The sequence below is a fragment of the Martes martes genome, assembly GCF_963455335.1.
Source record: "Martes martes genome assembly, chromosome: 3".
In the NCBI taxonomy this organism is placed as follows: Eukaryota; Metazoa; Chordata; class Mammalia; order Carnivora; family Mustelidae; genus Martes; species Martes martes.
The window spans coordinates 183,480,713-183,507,655 of record NC_137890.1 but is presented as its reverse complement, the minus strand read 5'-3'; the positions used below and the strand labels follow the sequence as shown (position 1 = coordinate 183,507,655).

Genomic DNA, 26,943 nt, shown 5'->3' with positions numbered 1-26,943 from the left:
AGGCCTGATTAGGTGAGAGCCCTATGGTGGAAAGGTCAGGAGAGCAGCTTCCATTTACTCACTACAGAACACTTATCACATGCCAGAAGCTTTACACACATTGTTTCATTCAATCCTCATGAGTCTTATGAGGGGGAAGAGTCTTCAGGGATGGGAAAATTTGGGAGATGTTAACCTGCCTAGTAGGAGGTAGGGCTGTGATTCAAACACAGTCCAGGACTCTACAACTGGTGCTCTTAACCATCTAATGCATTTTTCACATGGATCACCTGTAGAATTCTATCCTGCAATACTGTAAATGTTAAGCTTTCAAAAATGTTCCATGGCCAAATGAGTTGGGAAATTGAGTGCTTAAACTGTACTCGAGGACTTCTCTGAGCCTTTACTGTAAATCTAAAGACTAGAGAAAATAGCAAAATGGACTAGCTGGCTTTTCTAGGTCATCTGTATCTTGCCCTTACTCAGAGTAACTGCACAAAGTGAATAATTAATGGAAAAGACTACTTCCAGGATGTGGACAAGATATGGCAGGAATATGTAATCAGAGTGCTCAAAAACGCGTGGATTTGAGGCTTTGTTTATATATGAATGTTTATGTGTAACAAAAAATTACAAGTAGAAGAGTTTTTTAAAAAATTGAACTTAAATACATTAGATAAGTTATAGTAAAAAATATGCTGTAATAATGGAAATGAAGGCTGTTTGGGCCCTCATGGTACCACCAACTCCTAGAAGATCTTAGCTATAAACAGGCAGGCAGATGATGTAATCTTTCTACATAATTAAAACTGGTTAAACCACAATAGGTGTGTTCCTTGAACAGTCTGCCAAATATTTTTCCAGATCTATCATAGCTATTGTGCAAATGGATTGGCATGTATTGTTATGTCCTTAATGTGTACATCATTAAGAGGTCGATAGGTCTTCTCATTTACTGGTAACTTCTCCAATTCATCCAGAGTCTCCAGACCATCTATCACCCTGAAAGAGAAACAATATAAATGGATGAAAATTTCCTTAGATTGAAACATAATATCCAAATACCTATTACAGCAATTACAGTTTCCTGAAAGCACCATGCTCATAGTTCTTTGAATTCCCTAGTTCAGTGGACAATAAAAAATACTGATTTTCTGCCATGGATATGAGTCAAAATTCAGAAACAAAAATTCATTTTTATGCCTTTAGACAAAAGCAATGGGTAGGAATACTACCATCAAAGTACTCCCACAGCATAGCTACAATGGATCTAAAATAACCAGTTATAAGATTTTCTTTGCTATCGGAAAGCCCAGAGAGAAGGGTGACACCAAAATACTCACTTTCCAAATACTGTGTATTTCATGTCCAAATGTGGCTGCTTGCCATAGGTGATGAAGAACTGAGATCCATTGGTGTTTGGGCCATTATTAGCCATAGATACAACACCTCTAACATTGTGCTGTAAAAGATAGGCCAAAATATTTACCTGTGTTTTAATATAAATATTCCAAATAGAGGACTGAAACAAGACCTGTACTTTTTAAGGGACCAAGAAAACACTTAATCAGCTTCTATTAGGGCTAATCCAAATGTTCACTTTTTGTATTATCTGTATTTCTAAAACTTGTATGTAAATTGGTCATGTATCAAATCACATGCCCCAGTTAATTTCATTTTCACTTAGGAGGAGTACAGCCACAAACATTTTTCACAATACCAAGGTATAATAGAAATCCTTACATTTATATTAAGGAACATGCTGGCATGAAACGATCAGGCAGACAACAAAACCAAAATCCCCATAATCTCTTCACACATACACTGGACTCTGGCTAGTTTCTGTTATCTGTAAAATAAGGGAGGGTGGTTGGACTAGTTCAGGGGTTTATTCATAACTCAAATGCTTGCAAGGGTCAGCAGGTAATAAATTAATTGGACAGAATGTACACATTACGGAGTGATGGATTCTGGCAAAAGGAATGGTGTTATCTCTTGCCTGATAGCACTAAACATTTTTTTAAGCCAATGGCCATTGAGAAAATAGGGTCTTCTACCCAAGGGCAGTCAGTTCATGACCCAGGACTGAATGATCTAAGGAAAGGTTTCCTACAGCTCTAATTTCATGATAGTATTTGTTATACAAGTAACTATTTAAAGAATTAAAAGGACTCTACTGATAAGATGGAACACATGACAGAACTGTGTTATAAGGAGGTGCTGCCAATAAATAATGATTACTCTCTCTTTAGCTATTCATCAGGAAACACTAATGAGGAGCCTGGGTATTATATATAAGACTGATGAATCACAGGCCTGTACCTCTGAAACCAGTTCTACGTTACATGTTAATCAATCGAATTTTAAAAATGTGAAAAAAAGATATTAATGCTTTATTGTCTTCCTAAAAGGTGACTCCCAAATGTTACATTTGATACATACACAAGAGTGTAATGTACCCCTTAGAACTTAATACTCATTAATCTATTTCTAAGATTTAAGAATCCAACTTACCAAACTGTTGCATATGCCTGTATACTCCTTATCTATCACCTCAACCTCTCCAAGAGAGAACCACTATTCTACTATCTTTAAATATGCCTAAACAATATATTTTTTCTTTTGCTTGTTTTTGAGCTAAGATAGTATACTATTTTAATTTTTTAAATTAAGTTAAAAATTTTTTTTAAAAACAGGCATGCATTAGTTTTTTTATTAAAAAAAACAACAACAACAACAAACGTTTCGTGAGGTACCTGACAATCTCAGTTGATGGAGCATGCAACTCTTGATTTTGGGGTTGTAAGTTTGAGCCCCACGCTGGGTGTAGAGATTACTTAAAAATAAAATCTTTTTTTTTCTTTTTTATACGAAATTAAAAAGAAAAGGTTCTTTAGAAAGTTTGAAAAATCAAGAAAATGTGAAAAGAAAAACAAAAACAGGGACGCCTGGGTGGCTCAGTTGGTTAAGCAGCTGCCTTCGGCTCAGGTCGTGATCCCAGCGTCCTGGGATCGAGTCCCACATAGGGCTCCTTGCTCGGCAGGGAGCCTGCTTCTCCCTCTGCCTCTGCCTGCCACTCTGCCTGCCTGTGTGCTCGCTCTCTCTCTCTGACAAATAAATAAATTAAAAAAAAAAAAAAGGAAGGAAAATAAAAATCTCTAATTTTACCATGCTATGCCCTTCCCTTTAACCTAGTTGGGATCTACCACAGACATTAAGACAGGAATATTCAAACATCAAAAAGAAGATATTAAAGTTGGTTATTGATAATGTACAATATTGCAACCAGGAGGTCTCATAGGCTTTCCTCCCTAATCTCAAAAAAGGCTAGTGATTCATGTCCTTCAACATAAATTTTATAGTGAGACATTTAGCCCTTTTGGTACATTACTGATTAAACATTTCAGGTTGGATCCGAAGATAAGCTCACTTAATATTAAGATACATGTGATTGTGAGATTCCAAAATACATTTATATATTCCAAAATATATTTAAGGCAAGGAATTTTTCTTGCCATTTTCTCCCTGACATTTATCAAGTACACTAAAACTACAAAAAAAGTATGTTTGTATACTAACGACATTAACAACATATGTACTGAAAGTTTTCAAGTGTAAACAAGGCATGAGAAAATAGATTTTGAAGCACTAGAGATATACCTTAAGATATTCACTATATTCATCCTCAAATTTCTTGCCCCAGATACTGTTACCTCCTCTTCCAGTACCTATATTACAAGACAGATCAAAAGAAGTATCTAATTAAAAAAAAACAAAGTATCGGTGCGCCTGGGTGGCTCAGTGGGTTAAAGCCTCTGCCTTCAGCTCACGTCATAATCTCATGGTCCCGGGATTGAGCCCGGGATCGAGCCCCGAATCGGGCTCTCTGCTCAGCAGGGAGCTTGCTTCCTCCTCTCTCTGCCTGCCTCTCTGCCTACTTGTGATCTCTGTCAAATAAATAAATAAAATATTTAAAAAGAAAAAAACAAAGGGGCGCCTGGGTGGCTCAGCAGGTTAAAGCCTCTGCCTTCTGCTCAGGTCATGATCCTGGGGTCCTGGGATAGAGCCCCACATTGGGCTCTCTGCTTGGCAGGGAGCCTGCTTCCTCCTCTCTCTCTGCCTGCCTCTCTGCCTGCTGGTGATCTCTGTCTGTCAAATGAATAAATAAAATCTTTAAAAAAAAGAAAAAACAGAAACCAAAGTATCTAGTTAAAAGTTGATAAGGTTGATTTTCTTTTGTTCCTTTTTTTTTTTTTTTTTTAAGATTTTATTTACTGGAGAGAGAGAGAGGCAGAGATAGAGAGGGCAGGAGCAGGGAACAAAGGCAGAAGCAGGCTAGCCACTGAGCAGGGAGCCTGATGCCAGAACTCAATTCCAGGACTCCAGGATCATAAACTGAGCTGAAGGCAGTCACTTAACCAACTGAGCCACCCAAGTGCCTGAAAAGGTTCAGTTTCTAAAACATAAGGGCTATTTTATAACTATTTATTTATTTTTAAGAAGATTTTATTTATTCATTTGACAGAGACACAGCGAGAGAGGGAACACAAGCAGAGGGAGTGGGAGAGGGAGAAGCAGGCTTCCCACTTAGCAGGGAGCCCGATGTGGGGCTTGACCCCAGGACTCTAGGATCATGACCTGAGCCAAAGGCAGACACTTAACGAATGAGCCACCCAGGAGCCCCTGTTTATTTATTTTTAAAGATTTTATTTATTTGTGTGAAAGAGAAAAAGAGTGCACAGCTGGGGGAGAGGCAGAGGGAGAGGGTGAAGCAAGCTCCCTGCTGAGCAGGGAGCCCAACATGGGGTTCGATCCCAGGATCCTGAAATCATGATCCCAACCCAAGGCAGATGCTTAACCAACTGAGCTACCCAGGCACCCCAATAATTCTTTAAATATAAATAACATTTGGGGTGGCTGGGTTGTTCAGTTGGTTAAGCCTCTGCCTTCAGCTTTAGTCATGATCCCAGGGTCCTGGGATCAAGTCCCACATGGGGCTCCCTGCTGAGTGGGGAGTCTGCCTCCCCCTCCCACCCCTGTTGTCATCCCCCCAATGCTCGCGCATGCATTCTCTCTCTCAAAAATACATTTAAAAAATAAAGATAAAATTTGATATGTCCTCTCTTCTCAAAATTTCACTTTACAGAGCAGAAAAATAAAGTATCTCTACAAAAAAAGAAATCCTTTCACTGTCAGTAGTGTTCATATTTTAAGATGTTATTTATTTATTTTAAAGAGAGAGAATGTAATAAGCAGGAGGGGCAGAGGGAAAGGAAGACAGAACTGAAGCAGACTCTGCACCCAGCACAGAGTCTAAAGCAATTCTTGATCTCACTATCCCAAGATCACGACCCAAGCTGAAACCAAGAGTCCAATGCTCAACCCACTGAGCCATACAAGCACCCCTGTCATATTTTAATTTAAACCTAGATGCCAGTAGCTTCTACTTAAAAAATTTCTTGCTATGGTAAGGTAGCCGGGTTATAAAAACTCTGTGCTTATATCATTGGTTTTATTTTATAAAAATTAAATAAATTTTATTTATTAAAAAACCTTATTTTTATATATATTCTCTAAGTAGGCTCCAAGTCCAGCGGGGCTTGAACTTACAGCCCTGAGATCAAAACCTGGGTCAAAATCAAGAGTCAGATACTTAACCTCTTTGAGCCACCCAGACAACTCCCCCCCCCCCCAAATATTTTTAATTTGAGCATAGTTGATATACAGTGTTACATTATATATTTTTTTATTCTTTGTCTACTCTCTTCTTCATACTATATACCCAATTCTCTAGATATTCATGGAGAAACTTACCTGTCGGATCTCCTGTTTGAACCATGAAACCCTTGATATTTCTATGAAATATACAGCCATTGTAGTAATTACTGGCACAAAGAGCCAAAAAATTCTGAAAAGAGTAAAAATAATGATTGGGAAATGATGTAACTGAAACACATTTAAAGCAACGAGCAAACTGTTTTATTCACTAAAAACACTATAACAATGCATTTATGTTTTCAGGCATTACTTTGGATCTCACTTTTCTGCCTAAAACACTTTAATGGCTTCCTTTTGTTCTTGGAATAGAATACACAATCCTACCTCTACATCTCATGTGTTAAGAGTTTCTTTCTGTTACTATGTTAACCCCGTTATCATTCTGAAAATTCATCTGAAAGAGGTAGGCTTACCCACCTAAGGCCTTTGTACTTCTATCTCTATACCTGGAATATTCTTTTTATCTCTTTCCATGGAAATGCCTTCATTACCTTCTGCACTCAGTTTAAGTATCACTTTCTTGGCTAGGCCTGCCCTCAACTTCTTTTAAATAATTCCTTTCCATTAGTCTCCATTTCAATGCTTTGTTTCCTACAATGCATTATCATGATCTGGAATCACTTTTTTTCCTAGAATGACTCTCCCACCCCCCAACTTATTTTCTCAGAGTATTAGCTCTGTAAGGGCAAGGAATATCTCTTGTTCATTACTGTATTCCTTGACCCTGGCAAGATAATCTTTCATAAATAATTGTTGAATGAATATATAGAGAGAGCTAATTTTTTCCTTCCTTGTCATTTAAATAATTAAAATAATGTAAGAAACAGTTCTCTTACCTAATATCCTAATAAAATGAAAAAGATACCCACCACTCTACAGTTAAAGAAAAATTATCAACCCTTTCTTTGCTCCACCTTTAACATCAAAAGTAGAAACTGGGGTGCCTGGGTGGCTCAGTGTGTTAAAGCCTCTGCCTTTGGCTCGGGTCATGATCTCAGGGTCCTGGGATGGAGCCCCGCATTGGGGGTGGTGGTTTCTGTTCAGCGGGGAGCCTACTTCCCTCTCTTTCTCTGCCTGCCTCTCTGCCTACTTGTGATCTCTCTCTCTGTTAAATAAATAAAATCTTTCAAGAAAAAGAAAAAAAAAGTAAGTAGAAACTAAGTGAGAAATTATGATGCCTAGTTTTTCCTGACACTGGTTTTGTATACAAATGTTCGTTGTTTTTTAGGTTAGATAATTTCAAAATGGTTATCCCGCTGCATTAACTCATTTTTTATAGGTACATAATGGTACTCACCTCACAAGTTTTGGGTGTCCTCTCACAGAAAACTTCTATTTTAATATCACCTACATCTGTATGCAGTGTCACTGACTAAAAACGAGAAAAAAAAAAAAACAAATGAGATTTCTTCATGACTTTATACACTGTATTTATTTCCCAAACTAGATTAAAGATGACAAGCTGAATGAAAACACAAAAAACAACATTTCAGAGATGAACTGTCCTCATAGCTGAGAGTAAGCTGTACTTCTTCAAAACTTATTTCAACAGTAGGGAAAAAAAACTCCAGAAGATAAATATTTTAATGTAAAATGGTATCCACCCTAAACATTTGATAGTAAATACTCTAATGGAAATACTTAAGTGTGAATTTTTCGTCAATAAAAATGAAAACAATGATCATGTTAGTAATACTGATTTAAATGGCAACATACCAACATCATTTATATAGAAAAATAGTAAGAAAATGACTTTTCAAAACAGAGGTTCCACCATTTCCCTTATGTAATTTAATTCTGAGTGACAGTGTTAAAAACAATTCCTTTCTTCACTAAAGACAACAGTCTTCTGTGTTTCTAGATCCTAAATGTGCAGAGGTAACCAACCATATTATTCCTTGCATGCTTTTTATCTGATGTTCCAGTAACTTGCACATTCCTTTTGTTACGACATTGTGGGGTGGGGGGTTACTCTGAGGCTTCCTTTTTTATTTCTCTTCTCCCAGTAGTTTCTAGCAGTCAGAAAGTATGGTCAGGTTGATAGAGGGCAGGAGTGTGTGAGCTGGGGTAGGGTGGGAGGGAGACAGAGCATTATTCTCATTGCTTTTCTTCTATGTCAAGCTCTCGTTGCCACCTTAGATCCAGAACAAAAGGATTCAGTTAAAATTATCACACCTGGGTATATTCTGCAGCTCCCTCTTTCCATGTGTATGTTGTAATCAATCTTTTTCTGCAAAAAGTAAATTCTGTGCATTTTAAGTGAAAACACTGAAGAATTTAAAAGTAATTTTGCTTCTGGTTTTGTTTAGAGCGGTCATCCGCTGTATGCTTCTGTCTTGCCATTTAAGTCCTTGCAGTTTTATTTCCTTTGACTCAATTTCTAAAAATTATTTATAATGAAAGACATTAAGAACTGTACAAAACTGGAAACGCCTGGATGGCTCAGTAGATTAAGCGTCAGCCTTGGTCTCGGGTCATGATCCCGCGGTCCTGGGAGTGAGTCCCACATTGGGCTCCTTGCTCAGCGGGGAGAGTCTGCTTCTCCCCCTGCCTGCTCTGCCTGCCTCTCCCCCTATTGTGCTCTCTCTCTCTCCGACAAATAAAATCTTTAAAAAAAAAATTGTACAAGCTTACCATTTTTCTTCTTGATGGTTTCAGGAAGTACTACTGCTTAATTTCTCAGTCTTACCAAGAGAAGTTGGAAAACGTGTCTCTATTCCCGAAAGATAAAACTATGTTTATTTTCCTCTCAACTCAAACATGCTCATTTTTTACTGCATATTTAAAAGAAAACGTCTCGAACAGCACCCCCAAGTAATAAAAACCTGACTATGGAAACGATGAGAACCTTCCCGACTCAAGCCCCTCAATCTCTTTCTTACTCTTACTCAAAAGCCTCCCTGCAGCTCCTGCAAGTCAGGTACATTTCCGCCTTGGGGCCTAGACACCGAGTGTTCCCCCGTTGGAGCACTTAAACTCAGACGTCTGGACAGTTATATCCCTCACGTCCAAGTCTCTGCTCAAAAGTCAGGTCTCACTGGCCTGATAACTCTATTTAAAACTACCTTCACTCTAGGACCTGCCCAATTATCTTCTCCTATAGCACTTACCAATAACACGCTATATATTTTTCTAATTGAGTCGGTTCCACCACCAACCCTCCCCGCCCGGTATCCTCACTTGAAGCAGCCCAAGAACCAAAACAAAGAGTTTAGCAAGAATCTCGGTATGTGAATGAAAGACTGAGTGATGCTACTTACCACTTCAGCTAGCACAGCTGTTGTTGAAACAGAAAAAATGCCTTTGCATATACCCACGTTTCGAAATTAGAGTCTTCGGGCTACCGGAAGTCGATCGTGGGACCCATTAGAGAGAACGCCCCTCACCTCCTCGCCTCGTTTTACCTCCTCCTTCCTTCCTATTTCAAACCAAAATGACTACAGCTAGGAAGACAATGTAATTTATCCTCACCTGGTACCTTTTGACGGCGAAAGAGAGCTCTTTTAATAAGTGTACAAGGTCACGAAACGTAAACCGGAACCATTCCGCGCAACCTCTAGCAATGCCTTGGGCTCCGACGTAAAACGGGGAGGACCAGTTCCGCCCGGCTCCTTCCCATCCCGTCCCGCAGTGCCAGGAGGCTCTGCGCAGGACCGGAAGTAGTGAGTGCCGTTCGTGGCGGGCGTGTGGTTAGTACACGCTGTGGAGGTTATGAGGGTGCTTCTGGAAAGGAAGGCGGAGGAGGAGACGGGCAGGAAATTTGTCTGTGGCTTGAGGGCATAGGGCGCTAGTGGGGTAGGAGTGCCTACTCGGGAGCTTCTGGCTGGGTCTCGCCTCTTCATTGTCCTGGAAAAGGTGTGAAGTGGGACTGAAATGGGAGGTATATGAAGTCACGGAGCAGGATGCAGTTTACAGGCTGTAAAGTGGTCCATACTACTGTCGCTTAAAAACAGTGCTGACACTAGGCATTGTTCCCAGCTGTACGCTTACATCTCGGCCACACTGTAAGCGGGGCACGGTTATTTTTATTCTGAGGTGGGCGAAACAACAGACGTTAGGAGATGTGTTGCACGGCTGCAGCTCTGGGAGTCGGTCTGGTTTCAGAGTGGGTGCTCCTACCCACCCGCTGTGCCGCCTCTCGTGGTTAATTGCCGCGTCAAGCCACACAGCCTCGCAGTTTCCTGATCCGTGAAATGGAGGGTGTTCTCTGTTATCTTGAAGGGCTCTTTCAAATTTAGCAGTAAATAACTCAAAACTGTGGTGGGCCACTAGGCCTTTACTTTCACGCCTGCCAGATTTAGAAGAGTCTGGAGAGCGGGGCGGTAGCAGTACTTGGAATCCGGAGAAGCGCGTAAGGACCTTTAGAAGACCTTCCAAGACCCCAGGCTCCAGTGGGTTTTGGAGGCTCCGCATCATTTCAAATCAGATTCTGAATAAGTACACACATGTCATAGTAAATGTTTTTTGCTGAAAAAGTACATTTTTCTTTTTTTAAAAGATTTTATTTCTTTGACACACAGCGAGACTGGGAGATGCTTAACGACTGGGCCACCCAGGCCCCCCTGAAAGAGTACACTTTTCAACAAATTTGTTAAATATTTTTGTGGAAAAATTTGGTTTTGAAATTACGATTATCTGGTTAAATTTACCATTGGCTATGCTTATCTTGTCAGTTATGCATACTATGAATGCTTTTCTTCAAAAATAGAAATGTTCCTGGATTCTAATTGAAGTTGAGTGTTAGTTTTGTATAGGGCCTAGACACTGAAAAGGTTTTTTGAGAAGCTTTATTTCGGAAGTTGAAGGAGTCTTGGAAGAAAGGGTGGTAAAGAGCTGGAGAAGGCAGGAGAGTGGTTGAAGCAAGAATGGGGAGAACAAGAATCAGGGCTTGTGTGAGGTCCAGGAAGTAGGGATGAACATTTTGTGTATTACGTACCAAGCTCATGCTGGCTGACTTACACATATTAATTCATTTGCTCCTGTGAATGGCCTCTGATGTGGGTTACAGTGTCTCCCATTTTGTAAATGAGAAAATAACCTCAGGTTAAATGAGTTACCTAAGATAATCGTGTGATGGTAAGTGGCAGAATTAGTATTTGAACCCAGGAATATGTGACTACAGCTCTTTTGCTCCTTTGCTTTGCTCCCTTGAAGGTCCAGGCCTAAAGTGTGTCTGTGTACCATTTCCTATGTTTTGACTTCAGATACTCAGTTTTGCCTGATTTCTGTATGTTGTCATCTGTACGCCTCATTCGCAGAACAGTCCGGCCTGTTCATTCCCCAGTCTGCAATCCTTCCCGCTCCTTCATGGATTTGAAGGTGCTCATTTCCTCTTTGAATGACTTTGCGTCCCTCTCACTTGCTGAGAGTTGGGACAATGTTGGGTTACTGGTGGAACCAAGCCCACCACACACCGTACACACTCTCTTTCTTACCAATGACTTGACCGAGCAAGTCATGGAGGAGGCACTGCAGAAGAAGGTGGATCTCATTCTCTCCTACCACCCACCCATCTTCCAACCCCTGAAGCGCATAACCTGGAAAACCTGGAAGGAGCGCCTGGTGATCCGGGCTCTGGAAAACAGAGTTGGTGTTTACTCTCCTCACACAGCCTATGATGCTTCACCCCAGGGAGTCAACAGCTGGTTGGCTAAAGGGCTTGGTGAGAAGCTTCTTATTCTTTCCTGTTTAATATTTTCCATACAAATGCTTTGAAGTTTTAGAATGTCTTTCCAAAAGAATTTTAACTGCTTTAGCTGTGAGTACCATTATTTTATTTTTATATATTTAAAAATAATGTTGTGGAATCTGGCAACCGTATTTGATAAATGAAATTTTTGTCCTTAATGAATACGGAAAGCATAGGCAATCTTCATTGCTGGATTGAGCTTTGGGAGTCCTCACTCAAGTGTCACAGTGCCTGGCGCCCGGAAGTTTGAGAAGTGCTTGTTAAATTGAGTCCAGAGCTCAGGCCTCTCCAGAATATACTGCATGCGTCAGTTAAATAGATCTCAGAGTTTTATTGAATGCTTACTCCTGCCCAGTACAATGAAGGACTTTAGCCTATGCGTTTTAGTTTTACTTTTAGTAAGTTACTTTAGTTTACTTATTTGGGGCTGAAGCTTTTATGATGATATAAGCTGGATTAATATGGTCAAGTAGGGTATGAGCATTTGTAACCAGAATGATGGTTTACATGAGCAAATTTAGGAAGCAGTCACAAATTCCGTATATCCTCTAAGTATTCATGAGTCAAGTTTTTGTGTTATTTAAGAGTCTTCTGGAAAATAATTCTGTAAACAAATTGGTTTTGTATGTACGAAATCCTACATTACGGGGATTTAGGTGTATAGGATTTAGGTGTATAAGTAAGAGATAGGTGTGCATGTGTGTTACATAAGTATCTGAGAATTGATCTTTAAAAACTCATTTCCTTAAAAATTTTGCCCATAACAGTTTATCTTTTTAATTAAAAAAAAAAAACCCAAAAAACAAAAAAACCCACCATTTTTTCCCTAGGAGTTTGCACCTCCAGGCCCATACATCCTTCCAAAGCTCCCACCTACCCCACAGCGGGGACGCACCGGGTCGAATTCAGTGTTAACGGCACCGAAGACCTGGACAAAGTCATTTCCGCAGTGAAAGAAATTGCAGATGTTTCTGTCACTTCTTTTTCTTCAAGGTATGATATATTTTTCTCCTTATTTATGTATATTTAGCTGTGTATTTATCTGTATGGATCTTCCTCATAAATTCTATAACCCTGCTATTTAGATCTATTTTCCCCCAGAGTGGGTTTCTAGGGCAGCATACTTCTCATCTGCATGTGGGTTTTCCATGGGGTCTTTTCAAAACAGTAAAAATGACAAGTAACACTATTTTCTATGTGGGAGGGACTGTAATTATTATTATTATTAATAATAATTATTATTACTTATAATATTTCTAATCCTCCTGATAACGTTGAAAGGTGGTTTTTTACCTGAGAGTATATAGATAAACCCTATTGATAACAGTGATTACATGGATTTACTTTCAGTTTCTAGTAAATCAGTGATTCCCAAGCACTTTTTAAAATTTTATTTATTTTTGGGCGTCTGGGTGGCTCAGTCCATTAAGCATCTGCCTTTGGCTCGGGTCATGATCTCAAGGTCTTAGGATCGAGTCCTGCATTGGGCTCCTTGCTCAGTGAGGAGCCTGCTTCTCCCTCTCCCACTCCACCTGCTTGTGTTCCCTCTCTTGCTTGTGTTACTCTTCGTCAAACAATAAATAAAATCTTAAAAAAAAAAAAAAAGAAAGTCTCTTATGGTTTGCCTCCCTCTCTGTTTTCTTTCTTTTTTTTTTTTTTAAATTATTTATTTATTTGACAGACAGAGATCACAAGTAGGCAGAGAGGCAGGCGAAGAGAGAGGAAGGGAAGCAGGCTCCCCGCCGAGCAGAGAGCCCGATGCGGGGCTCGATCCCAGGACCCTGGGATCACGACCTGAGCCAAAGGCAGAGGCCTTAACCCACTGAGCCACCCAGGTGCCCCTCCCTCTCTGTTTTCATCCTATTTTATTTTTCCTTCCCTTCCCCTATGTTCATCTGTTTTGTTTCTAAAATTCTACATACGAGTGAAGTCATACGGTATTTGTTTTCCCTTATTTTGCTTAGCATAATACTCCAGTTCATCTACATAGGTACAAATGGCAAGATTTCATTATTTTTGATGGCCGAGTAACAGCCCATTGTATATATGTACCATGTTTTCTTTATCCATTTATTTGTTGATAGACATCTCGGCTCTTTCTGTATTTTGGCTATTGTGGACACTGCTGCTATAAACATTGGGGTACATGTACTCCTTCCAATCACTATGTTTCTATCCTTTAGATAAATACCTAGTAGTGCAATGGCTGGGTTGTAGGGGAGTTCTATTTTTAAGTTTCTGAGGAACTCGATACTATTTTCCAGAGTGGCTGCACCCAGTTTGCATTCACAACAACAGTGCGAGAGGGTTCCCCTTTCTCCAAGTCCTCCTGAATACTTTAAAGGGAAAAACAAACAGACCATTCAGGTGTCTCTTATAAGGCCAGTCATTTATTTAGGGCAGAGATACCAAAATGGTGCCTCATAGAAGGTTTCCTTTGAGGCTAATTTATCCTCATGCCTTTTGAAACATGTTAAAAGGCAAGTTATACAAAGCTGGAACTTAATAATTGTTTAACAAAAAAGAGAAAGGGGCACTTGGGTGGCTGAGTGGGTTAAGCCTCTGTCTTCAGGTCAGGTCATGATCTCGGGGTCCTGGGATCGAGCCCCACGTTGGGCTCTCTGCTTAGAGGGAGCCTGCTTCCTCCTCTCTCTCTCTGTCTGCCTGTGTCTCTGCCTACTTGTGATCTCTGTCAAATAAAAAAATAACTAAAATCTTTTAAAAAAAAAGATTTTAATAAAATGGAAATCTATATCAGGCTACAACAAAAAGTGATTCTTTTATAAGTGGTTTGGTTTGGTTTTGTTTTTAAAGATTTTATTTATTTGAGAGAGAATGAGCAAGCATGTGCGTGCACACACAAGCGGGGAGGGGTAGAGGGAGCAGGAGATAAGCAGACTCCTTGCCAAGCAGGGAGCCCAATGTGGGGCTCAATCCCAGGACCATGAAATCATGACCTGGGCCAAAGTCAGATGCTTAATCAACTGAGCCAACCAGGTGCCTCTTAAGAGAGGTTTTTAAGTGTAGACCTTTTATAATTGAAAATGTTTTTTAATAGTGTTGAGGAATTTAAAAGCTCTCAAGAGAAATTATAGGACTTTATAGATTCCAGTAATGGCGGTCTTGTACCTTATTGAAATACTGTGTAAGTACTGATGTTAAAAGACAGTGATACAAATAAAGAATGAAAATTTCAAACAATACAGAAGTCCTCCTTATTCCTTTTACTCAAGTCCTATATCTTCAGTGCAAGTCATCTTTTCCCTGTTTTCAGAGAAGTGGGTATCTTTCCATACATATACAGGGATCTGAAGAAATGTATAGTTTTTTGGTGGTTTTCCCCCACTTAATTAAATGATATGCTGTATTTGTCTTTCTTATTACCAGGGTGTCTTAGAGATCATCCCATATAGTTATAGAAGATCTCTTTGCCTGATGTGTAATGTTTCTTATTTTAGATGTACCGGGTTTCTTGAAGCATTCTTCTTCCTAACGGATGAGCTTTTTTTCTCCCCCCAACTGATGCACATTTGGTTTTAGTTTTTCCCTATTACAGGTAATATCTGGGTTTTACCATTAGATTGGGGTCCAGGCAGTTTTTCCTTTTTCTTTCAAACTCCACAGATGATTCTAGTGATGACAACTGCTCTTCCAGATTCTTCTTTTTAAGATTTTATTTATTTATTTGACAGAGATCACGAGTAGGCAGAGAGGGGGGGGGAAGCAGACTCCCTGCTGAGCAGAGAGCCCAACGCAGGGCTCGATCCCAGAACCCTGAGATCATGATCTGAGCCGAAGGCAGAGGCTTTAACCCACTGAGCCACCCAGGCGCCCCCCTCTTCCAGATTCTTTTAAGGTGTCTTTTAGTTCTAGACTTCTATGATTATATTTAGAGTTTACGGTTAAATAGAGAACTTTCCTGATGCCAGTCTTTTTGGAGAGGCTCTATGGCATTGCTTTTCAGAGGGTGACTCAGGGAGCCCTTACATCAATGTTAATGGGATGCTTATGAAAAATGCATATTTTTGGCTTTTCATCCTAGATCTATGTAACTAGAATAGAGTTTGCTTGAAAATCTGTCCCGGAGAATCTTTTATTCAGTGATATTTGAAAGTTAACTTCCGTAGGGCCTTAAAAAAATGCAGTTTGCTGTAGTCCCATTCATAGAAGTTCTTTTTCACTGGATCTGTGGAAGAGTCCAGCAGCTATCATTTTAAGAAGGTAGCAGATTGCTGATGCACACCTGGAATTAAGAGTAGTTCTGTAAGAGAGCCCCTGGAAGGCTCAGTAGGTTAAGCATCTGCCTTTGGCTCAGGTCATGATTCCGGGGTCCTAGGATCAAGCCCTGCATCAGGCTCCCTGCTCAGTGGAGAGTCTGCTTCTCCCTCTCCTGTTTCTCCTGCTCTGTGCTGCCTCTCTCTCTCTCTCTCTGTCAAATAAATAAAATAAAATAAAACAATAGTTCTGTAACAGTGGTTTCAAAATGAGGTCCCTGGGTCAGCAACATCAGCATCACCTGGAACTTGTTAGAAAGGTACAAAGGTACATTCTCAGATCACAACCTAGAACTACTGAATCTGGGGGGGTAGAGCTCAGCAATCTGTGTTTTATTAAGCCTACAGGGAGATTTTGTGGTGCCTGGGTTGCTCCTGCATCTGACTCTTGGTTTCCGCTCAGGTGGTGATCTCAGGGTCATGAGAGTAAGCCCTGTGTTGGGAGCTGCACTGAACTCAGAGACTGCTTGAGATTCTCTCTCCCTCTTCTTCTCTCTTTCTCACATAAATGAATCTTAAAAAAAAAGTTTACAAGAAGATTTTGATGCATACAGAAGTTTTTTGTTTATTTTTTTAAAGATTTTATTGATTTATTTGACAGGTCACAAGTAGGCAGAGAGGCAGGTAGAGAGAGCCTGATGCGGGGCTCGATCCCAGGGCCCTGAGATCATGACCTGAGACGAGGGCAGAGGCTTAACCCTCTGAGCTACCCAGGTGCCCCTGATGCATACGAAAGTTTGAGAAATACTGTTCTAGAAAATAGTTTGGTTTGGGATTGAATCTTAAATTTCATGGAATCTAATCTCTTTTACAGGAGTTGTAAAACAGATTGTTTAAAAATACATTTCATGGGGCACCTGGGTGGCTCAGTCGGTTAAGTGTCTGGTTAAGCATCTGACTCTTGGTTTCAGCTCAGGTCACGATCTTAGAGTGATGAGACTGAGCCTCTTGGCAGCGAAGTCCAAGCTCAGCCCAAAGTCTGCTTGGGATTCTCCCTCCCTCTCCCTCTGCCCCTTTTGTGAGCACGTGCTTGTGCGTGCTCTCTCTCTCAAAGAAATAAATAAAATCTTTATGAAAAATAAAATACATTTCACTTACATTTATCCTAAAGGAGCAAGTGATTTTTTTTTCTTTTATAGGACTGATGATGAGGAGCAAACACGGATTAGTCTGAATTGTAGTCAGGAGGCTTTGATGCAAGTGGTGGCTTTTCTTTCCCAGAGCAGACGGTTCTATCAGAAGACCGAAATTCTGTCACTGGAGAAGGTAATAAAAATATATTACTGTGCATTTTTGTTTGACAGTTTCATTTGTAGACTGTTAGATCGACGGGCTATAATAACTGTTACTTAAAGAAGCACAGGGTGGTATAGAGTGCGTAAAACATCCTGAAAAAATAAATTGAGAAAGGGAGACATGCCAGGAGTGGAAAACTGTTGGTAGATGTTTTAGTCCATTTGGGCTGGTGTAGCACACTTGGGCTGCTATGACAAAATACCCCAGACTGGATAGCTTATGAACAACAGAAATTTTATTTCTCACAGTTCTGGAGGCTGGGGAGCCCAAGGTAACAGTACCAACAGATCTGGAGTGGTGTCTGGTGAGGGCCTACTTCCTGGTTCATCAGCGGCGCCTTCTCTCTGCATTCTCACATAAAAGGAAGGACTAGGGATCCCTCTTGGAGCGCTACTGTATAAGCACATCCCATCATGTGGGCTCCCCACTCGTGACTTAAGTACCCCCCAACTACTCCTCATAGGGCTCCACCTCCTAATACCATCATCTTTGGGCATTAGGATTTCAACATTTGAATTTGTGTGGGGGCAGAAACATTTGGGTCATAGCAGTGCAGGACTTTAAAAAAAAAAAAAGAAGTTCTGATGTGGGGGCACCTGGGTGGCTCAGTCCATTAAGTGTCCAACTCTTGCTTTTGGTTCAGGTCATGATCTCAGGGTCATGAAGTGCGGCTCCACACTGGGTGTAGATCCTGCTCAAGGCTCCCCCTCCCCCCAAGCTCATATATCCACGCGCTCTCTCAAAAAAAGAAATAAAATAATATAAAATAATTTTTTAAATTCTGGTTTTTTTTTTTAAGATTAAAAAATTTAGGGCGCCTGGGTGGCTCAGTGGGTTAAAGCCTCTGCCTTCGGCTCAGGTCATGATCCCAGGGTCCTGGGATCGAGCCCCACATCGGGCTCTCTGCTCAGCAGGGAGCCTGCTTCCCTTCCTCTCTCTCTCTCTCTGCCTACTTGTGCTCTCTTTCAAATAAATAAATAAAATCTTTAAAAAAAAAAAAAAAGATTAAAAAATTTATTTCGTTGAGAGAGCAAGAGAGCGCGCACAAGCAGGGTGAGAGGCAGAGGGAGAAAGACTCCCCACTGAACAGGGAGCTGGATGTAAGGTTCAGTCCCGGGACTCCAGGATCATGACCTGAGCTAAAGGCAGATGCTTAACTGACTGAGCCACCCAGACGCCCCTGAAGTTTCTGTTTTTTATTGAAGTGCGGTTGACACCCAGTATTACAGAGCGCTACTTTTTAGGGTTAGAGACTCAGTTCCAGGTTCCAGGTTCTATCTCTTTTATACCCTTTGCCTGGACCATTTTATTTGCTCCTTTAACCTGATTGCTGTTTGTATGATGATTCCTGTATCTTGATTTTCTGGCTCAGAATGCTTTCTTAAGGTGAAAAGTTAAAAAACAAACCCATATTTCCAGCTACTCTCTGACATTTTCCTTTTAAGGGATCCCACAGGTACTTCAATATATACAGTTACTGACCTTATTCCCTGTATCACCCCTTTATTTTTATTTTTTTAGACACAGCATGAGCACGCGTGAGAGCAGGGTTGGAGGGAGGGGCAGAGAGAGGGAGAGAGAATCTCCAGCAGGCTTCAGCCCGCGATCATGACCCTAGCTGAGGTCAAGAGTTGGGTGCTTAACCAACAGATTGGCCCAGGCGCCCCTGCCTCACCCCTTTAAATATTTTTTCTATTTCATTGGTGGCATCATCATCTACCTTATTTTCCAGGTCTCCACAACTCTGCCTTGCCTGTCATTAAGTGCAAGCCCTGCTGATTCTGTCCCCAAATCTAAACTGTTTCTTTTCTCTCTTTGCTTTGTCTTCATAGTGGTTGAAACTCTCATCTTTCCTCACCTGGGAGATGAGTAGTCTCCTTAGTGGGCACCTACAGGAGACAGTCCGTGCTTTCGGGCAGAGTATACAAAGCCCTTCGTGACTCTCCATGCCTTCTGTCCCCAGCCCTTGCTCTGCACACCAGCCAGAGTATCTGCTCTTGGATCCACTTGGAGCTCATGCCTTTCCACATTTCACCCTGTTCCTTTCCTACCACACTGCACTTACCACCACTCCTTTTTTTACCTTTTTTTCTGGTCTGGGAGACCCAAGTATCTGTAAAACCTTTGATTCTGGGGTGCCTGAGTGGCTTAGTTGGTTGAGTGGCTACCTTCAGCTCAGGTCATGATCCCAGGGTCCTGGGATCAGATCCCACATTGGGCTCCTTGCTTAGCAGGGAGCCTACTTCTACCTCTGCCTGCTGCTCCCCCTGCTTGTACTGTCTCTCTCTCTTTCTGACAAATAAATAATATCTTTTTTAAAAAACCCCCCCCAAAACAAAAAAAAAACCCTTTTGATTGTACTTTCTCCAAGTACCCCCACCCCAAGTCCCAGCTCATTTATTTTGTTGTTTCTTTGTGCTCCCATAAAATAGCACCTCACTTGTATTCAAACACTTTTATTGTGATTAGTTATCTAAACATTTGCCTTTCCAGAAGTCTGAGCTCGTAGAAGTCAGAGAATGTCTTTGTCGGGTGTCCATCCTCAGGCTTTAGCCTGGTGCTGACACACTAAGCTCCCAGTGTGCATGTTTTCTTCTCATCACGTGCTGTTTGTTTACTAGGACGAAGATGAACAGTTTTTCTAACTTCTGTTTCTCCTCAGCCTCTGCTCCTGCATGCTGGAATGGGACGGTTATGCACCCTGGATGAATCTGTTTCCTTGGCTACCATGATTGAGCGAATCAAAAGGCACCTTAAACTACCTCATGTTCGCCTCGCTCTTGGGGTAGGAAGGACCTTAGGTAAATATGTACCATTTATTTGTCCGGTGTATTTACTAATGTAGTATTAGGTAGTGTTTGGGCGAAAGTTGAAGTTCTTGGTTATATTAATATAAGTGGCAGGAAACATGTTAGTTCATGGGAGATGACTGGTTTCTTTTATCAGTCAGGGTAGACTAGATTATGCTGTGGTAAACATTTTATTGTCAAACAAGATTTATGTCTCTCTCATATTTGCTGTTCATTTCAAGTCAGCAGAAGTCTCCTCACCGCAGACTGATTTCTGTTGCAGGGGGTAGTTTTAGAGGGTCTTAAACCATAGCCTAGCATGGAAATGATCCATTTTCTGTTTAACTCATTGTCCAGAACTAATCACGTTGCCAGTACAAGTCAGGACATGAAATGCAGTCCCACCGTGGGCCACGAGGAGAGCCAGAAATTGTTATTGCTCCAATTAACAGTGCAAATGTTACATTTTACCATGTGGTGATATTTTATAGTGAGGTGCAGAGTGACCCACTGCGGTTTGAGTCTTGTAGCCACTGTCTTGTCTTTTGGCTTTTCCCAGTATTTTGGGGAACAAAGAACATTTGCTGGACTCCTGTAGTGAGCTTAACAGTGTACTGAATGTCCTAAGTATGTGAATTCCCACTGAGAAGGCAGGGGGTAGAGTGTAATTGTTATGAGTGTGGATCCTGAATGCCCTGGGTTCAGATTTCTGTTTCCTATTTGCTGCATAACTTTGACAAGTCAGTGAACACCTCTGTGTCATGGTAGTCTCATCTATAGAAACTGCAGTAATAATAATAAAACCTTACTCATCGAGTTAGTACAATCCATGTGGCAGGGCACAGTGACTGGCGTACATTAAGTATAGTACATGCTAGCTGTTAGTTATGTGGAAGGTATTATTATTCCTATTATATTACAGGTAATAAGATTGAGGTTCAGACCAATAGGTAACTTAGTCCACAAACAACTCATGGGAGTTAGTGTCCAAAGAAAATGGATGGCAGAGATGGGATTTGATTTCTGATCCAACTCCAAAGCTGCTTTTTAAATTTTTTTCTTTCAGACTTCAAAGTTTCATTGTATTTATTTCTTGATTTAACTTTTGAAAGATTTATCTCTTTCTTTGGGGGAGAGAGAGCATGCATGTGTATGGGTGTGCCTGGAATATGGGGAGGGGCAGAGGGAGAGGCGGAGACAATCCCAAGCAGACTTTGCACTGAGCAAAGTGGAGCCCAGTGTGTGTTTTGATCTCATGACCCTAAGATCATGATGCGAGTTAAAACCAAGAGTCGGATGCTTAACCAACTGTGCCACCCTGGTTCCCCTGTTTTATTTATTTTTTAATTGAAGTATACTTAACATACAATGTTAGGTTAGTTTCAGTTGTACAACATAATTATTCAACAAGTCTATAGATGATGCTGCGCTCACAAAGTGTGACTACCAATCTGTCACCACACAATAGTGTTACGATACCATTAACCATGTTCCCTGTGCTGTACCCTTTGTCCCCGTGACTTCTTCATTCTATAGCTGGAAGTGTCTCCTACCCGCCTCACATACTTTGCCCATCCCCCTCCCCTCTGGCAGCCATCTGTTCTCTGTATTTATGGGTCTCCTGCTTTTTGTTTATTTCTTTTGTTTGCTTTAAATATTTTATGTATTTGTTTTTTGACAGAGAAAGATAGTGAGAGAGGGAACCCAAGCAGGGGGAGTGGGAGAGGGAGAAGCAGGCTTCCCACTGAGCAGGGAGCCTGATGTGGGGCTCAATCCCAGGACCCTGGGATCATGACCTGAGCTGAAGGCAGACACTTAACAACTGAGCCACCCAGGGGCCCCACTTTTTTTTTTTTTTTTTTTTAAGATTCCATGTGTGATTCCTCATGGTATTTGTCTTTCTCTGACTTTTATTTTACTTAGTGTGATACCTTCTAGGTCCATCCGTATTGTTGCAAGTGGCAGGATCTCCTTTTTTGTGGCAGAGTAATGTTTCATTATGTATACTTACCACATCACCTTTGTCTATTTATCTATTAATGAGCATTTGGGTTGCTTCCTTAGCTTGGCTGTTGTAAATAATGCTGCAGTAAACATAGGGGTGCATATGTCTTTTCAAGTTAGTGTTTTTATTTTCTTTGCATAAATACTCAGTAGTGGAATTACTGGGTCATATGGTGTTCCTATTTTTATTTTTTTGAGGAACCTCCATACTGTTTTCCACAGTGGCTGCACCAGTTTGCATTCCCACCAATAGTATGTGACGGTTCCTTTTTCTCCCATCCTCACCAACACTTGTTATTTCTTGTCTTCTTGAGTTCATCCTTTCTGACAGATGTGAATGATACCTCCTTGTGGTTTTGATGTGCATTTCTCTGATGATCAGTTATGTTTACTATCTCATCATGTGTTTATTGGCCATCTGTATGTCTTTGGAAAAAATGTTCAGGTTTTCTGGCCATTTAAATTGGACTATGGGGTTTTTTTTTTTTTTTTTTAGTGTTGAGTTGAATAAGTTCTTTATGTATTTTGGATGTTAATTTGTTATTGGATTTATCATTGCAAATATCTATTCCTTTTTAGTAAATTGCCTTTTCATTTTGTTGATGGTTTCCTTTGCTGTGCAAAAGTTTGTTTGTTTTTTAATTAAGATTTTATTTTTTTGAGAGAGACAATGAGCAGGAGAGTGAGCACAAGCAGGGTGAGGGGCAGGAGAGGCAGACTCCCTGCTGAGCAGGGATTTCCCCATGTGGGGCTCAATCCTGGACTCCAGGATCTTGACCTGAGCCGAAAGCAGATGGTTAACCAACTGAGCCACTCAGGCATGCCTTTGCAAAAACTTCTTATTTTGGTGTAGTCCCAATAGTTAATTTTTGTTTTTGTTTTCCTTGCTTCAGGAGATTTATCTAGAAAAGTATTGTTAAGACCAATGTAAGAGAAATTACTGCTTATGTTTTCTTTTAGGAGTTTTATGGTTTCAGATCTTACATTTAGATTTTTAATCCATCTTGAGTTTATTTTTTTAAGTATTTAGTGTAAGACACAGGTCCAGTTTTCCCAGCATCATTTGTTGAACAGACTTCTTCCCATTGCATATTCTTGCCTCCTTTGTTGAAGATTGATTGACCATATATAAATGTAGGTTTATTTCCAGGCTCTATTCAGTTCCATTGATGTAGGTGTCTGTTTTTGTACCGGTACCATACTGTTTTGATTATTAAGCCTTTGTGTTATGTCTTGAAATTGGGTGTGAAATTGGGTGTGATGCCTCCAGCTTTGTTCTTTCTCAAGAGTGCTTTGGCTATTCTAGTCTTTGATGATTCCATACAAATTTGAGTATTATTTGTTCTAGTTTCATGAACAATCCTGTTGGTACCTTGATAGGGATTGGATTGAATCTGTAGATTGCTTTTGGCAGTATGGACATTTTAACAGTATTCTTCAAATCCATTATAATGGAATATCTTCCCATTTGTGTCATCTTCAGTATCTTAAATCATGTTTTATAGTTTTCAGAGTATAGGACTTTGACCTCATTGGTTAAGTTTATTCCTATTTTATTCTTTTTGGTGCAATTGTAAATGGAATTGTTTCCTTAATTTCTCTTTCTGCTACTTCATTATTAGTGTATAGAAATATAACAGATTCCTGCATATTAATTTTGTATTTTGCAACATTATTGAATTCATTTATTATTTTAATGGTTTTTTGGTGGAGTCTTGGGTGTTTTTTGTTGTTGTTGCTGTTTTTAAAGATTTTATTTATTTATTTTACAGAGAGAGATCAGAAGTAGGCAGAGAGGCAGGCAGAGAGAGAGGGGGAAGCAGGCTCCCCACCGAGCAGAGAGCTCGATGTGGGGCTCGATCCCAGGACCCCGAGATCATGACCCGAGCCGAAGGCAGAGGCTCAACCCACTGAGTCACCCAGGTGCCCCTTGGGGTTTTTTTTATGTATACTATTACATCACCTACAGATAGAGTTTTATTTTTTCTTTATCAATTTGGATATCTTTTATTTCTTGTTTGATTGCTATGACTACAGCTTATGGTGGCTAGAGTGGGCATTCATGTCTTATTCCTGATCTTAGAGGAAAAGCTTTTAGTTTTTCACCATTGAGTATGATGTTAGCTGTGGGTTTTTCATATATGGCCTTTATTATGTTGAGGAATGTTTCCTCTAAACCCACTTTATTGAGCAGATGTTGAATTTTGTCCATTGACTTTTCTGCCCCTATTGAGGTGATCATCCGATTTTTATCCTTCGCTTTGTTAACGTGGTGTATTACATTGATTTTATGACTATTGAAGCATCCTTGCATCCTTGGAATAAACGCTACTTGATTGTGGTGAATGCATTTTTGAATGTGGTTGGCTAATGTTTTATTGAGAATTTTTGCATCTATGTTCAGTGAGGATTTTGGCCTCTAGTTTGGGTGTGTCTTTGGTTTTGGAATCGAGGTAATGCTGGTCTTGTAGAATGTATTTGGAAGACTTCCTTCCTTTTCTATTTTTTGGAATAGTTTGGGGGAGAGTATTACCTCTTCTTTAAGTGTTTGGTAGAATTCACCTGTAAATTCATCTAGACTAGTATTTGTTGGGAGTTTTTTGATTGCCAATTCAGTTCCATTATTAGTAAGTCAGTCTGTTCAGATTTTCTATTTATTCCTGATTCAATATTGGAAGATTGTGTATTTCCAGGAGTTCATTCATTTCTTCTAGGTTGTCCAATTTGTTGGCATGTAGTTTTTCAAAGTAGTTTCTCATCTTTTGTGCTTCTGTTGTGTCAGTTTTTACTTCTCTTTCATTTGTGATTTTTAAAATTTGGGTCCTTTCTGTTTTTCTTGAGTCTGACCAAAGTTTTATCAATTTTGTTTACCTTTTCAAAGAGACGCCTCTTGGTTTCATTGATCTTTTCTATTGTTTGAGCTTTTTTTTTTTTTTTTTTAGTCTTTTTCATTTATTTCTGCTCTGATCTTTTGTTTCATTCCTCTACTGACCTTGGGTTTTGTTCTTTTTCTAGTTCCTTTAAGTATAAGGTTAGATTGTTTACTGCAGGTATTTCTTGTTTCTTGAGGTAGGCCTGTATCACTGTAAATTTTCCTTAGAATTGCTTTTACTGTGTCTCAGATTTTGGACCACTGTGCTTTCATTTCTGTTTGTCTCTCTGTATTTTTTTATTTTCTTCTTTGATTTCTTTGTTGACCCATTGGTTGTTTAAGTTTCACGTGTTTGTGTTTTCTTCCAGTTTTTTTCTTTTTTTTTTCTTTTTAAATTTTTTTTTTTTAATTTATTTATTTGTTAGAGAGAGAGAGCGAGCGAGCACAGGCAGACAGAGTGGCAGGCAGAGGCAGAGGGAGAAGCAGGCTCCCCGCCGAGCAAGGAGCCCGATGTGGGACTTGATCCCAGGACGCTGGGATCATGACCTGAGCCGAAGGCAGCCGCTTAACCAACTGCGCCACCCAGGCGTCCCTCTTCCAGTTTTTTTCTTGTGGTTGATTTCTAGTTTCTTGCCTTGTGGTCAGAAAAGATGGATGATACAACTTCATTCTTCTCAAATTTATTGAGACTTTGGTGCCTGGGTGGCTCAGATGGTTAAGCATCTGCCTTAAGCTCAGGTCATGACCCTAGGGTCCTGGGATCGAGCCCCACATCAGGCTCCCTGCTCAGCGGGGAGCCTGCTTCTCCCTCTCCTTCTACTGCTCCCACTGCTTTTGCTCTCTCGATGTATGTCATGCCGAAATCAAGAATTGGCTGCCCAATTGACTGAGACACCCAGGTGCTCCAGTTGGAACTCATTTTAAAAGGACTTCTTGGGGCGCCTGGGTGGCTCAGTGGATTAAGCCGCTGCCTTCGGCTCGGGTCATGATCTCAGGGTCCTGGGATCGAGCCCCGCATCAGGCTCTCTGCTCAGCGGGGAGCCTGCTTCTCCCTCTCTCTCTGCCTGCCTCTCTGCCTGCTTGTGATCTCTGTCTGTCAAATAAATAAATAAAATCTTTTTAAAAAAAAAGGACTTCTTCTTTACTCCCTCCTCCATGTTTTTTGTATACATTATCTTATTTTACATATTTTTCTTCATAACTCTTCTAATTGTGTCTTTTTCTTACCCGCCTCAAGAAGTTCTTTGACATTTTTTGTAAGTCTGGTTTAGTGGTGATGAGCTCCTTTGGGAAGCTCATTTTACCTCCTTCAAATCTGAATGATAATCTTGCTGGGTAGATTATTCTTGATGGTAGGGTTTTTTCCGTTTAGCACTTTATGTCATCAGCATTCCCTTTTGGCCTGCAAAATTTCTGCTGGAAATCAGCTGATAAAATGCTCTTTTAATCTGACATTTCAACTCTTATGTGTCACGGTATGGGCCTCCTTGGGTTCATCTTGTTTGGAACTCTCTCTGCTTCCTGAACTTGGATGTCTGTTTCCTTCCAATCAGGGAAGTTTTCAGCTATTGTTTCTTCAAATAAGTTTTCTGACTCTTTCTCTCTTCCCCTTCTGGGACACACGTAATGCTAATGTTTGTTAGCTTGATGTTGTTGAGGAGATCCATTACCATATCCTCATTTTAAAAAATGGTTTTCTTTTTGCTGTTCTGGTTGGATGTGCTCCGTCACCCTGTTTTGCAGATTGCTGATCCATGCTTCTGCACCCACTAATCTGTTGATTCCCTCGAGTGTATTTTTCATTTCAGTTCTATTTTTCAACCCTGATAGGTTTTTGTTTTCTGTCTCTATGTTGAAGTTTCCACTGAGTTCTTCCACTTTGCTCTCGTTATGACCATTACTTTAAACTTTGCTTGGCATTTCACTTAACTCTGTTTCGTTTAGTTCTTTTTCTGAGGTTTCGTCTTGTTCTTTCATTGGGAATTTATTCCTCAGTCTTCTCGTTTTACTTGACTTTCTGTGTTCATTTCTATGAATTAGGTGGAACGGCTGCTTCTAACCTTGAAGGGATGGTCTTGTGTATGACCATCCCTGTGTAGGCTGTGTGTGCCCAGTGGCTTTGGAGCGGTGTCTGGCATGGGCTTGGAGTCCCAGGGCACTCTCTGTTGGTGCTGTCCTAGTGGGATGGCACGAGCTAAAGTGGGCATGGACTGGGATAGTCTGAGGCTCTCAGAGAATGCCCCGACAGGACAGCTGAAGGTG

The 26,943-nt window shown here is 40.5% G+C and overlaps 2 protein-coding genes across 7 annotated transcripts in view; one reads left to right on the top strand and one right to left on the bottom strand.

The window, feature by feature from the left end:
- Positions 1-26,943, top strand: part of NIF3L1 (NGG1 interacting factor 3 like 1) — a 40,616-nt gene that overhangs the window by 5,323 nt on the left and 8,350 nt on the right. Inside the window, exons 1-5 of one of the 5 annotated variants that reach the window (XM_080798316.1) lie at positions 9,387-9,446; positions 11,016-11,419; positions 12,277-12,439; positions 16,860-16,986; positions 19,679-19,817. In XM_080798316.1, the coding sequence (XP_080654442.1) occupies positions 11,065-11,419; positions 12,277-12,439; positions 16,860-16,986; positions 19,679-19,817 (784 nt within the window). In that variant the 5' untranslated portion in view covers positions 9,387-9,446; positions 11,016-11,064. Of the gene's footprint in view, positions 1-9,386; positions 9,613-10,961; positions 11,420-12,276; positions 12,440-16,859; positions 16,987-19,678; positions 19,818-26,943 lie in introns of those variants that run through there. The other 4 variants (XM_080798313.1, XM_080798314.1, XM_080798315.1 and 1 more) reach the window with 4 other exon arrangements.
- Positions 199-9,254, bottom strand: PPIL3 (peptidylprolyl isomerase like 3). Of its 2 annotated transcripts, XM_080798318.1 has the most exons (7): positions 9,018-9,254; positions 8,392-8,470; positions 7,055-7,129; positions 5,794-5,887; positions 3,640-3,707; positions 1,323-1,441; positions 199-981 (listed from the first exon to the last, which is right to left on the bottom strand). In XM_080798318.1, exons 2-7 carry the CDS (start codon positions 8,392-8,394, stop codon positions 855-857), a joined length of 486 nt encoding a protein of 161 aa, XP_080654444.1. In that variant the 5' UTR covers positions 8,395-8,470; positions 9,018-9,254; the 3' UTR covers positions 199-854. The 2 variants fall into 2 exon arrangements, with proteins under 2 accessions (XP_080654444.1, XP_080654445.1); XM_080798319.1 differs by lacking the exons at positions 8,392-8,470; positions 9,018-9,254 and adding an exon at positions 7,645-7,760.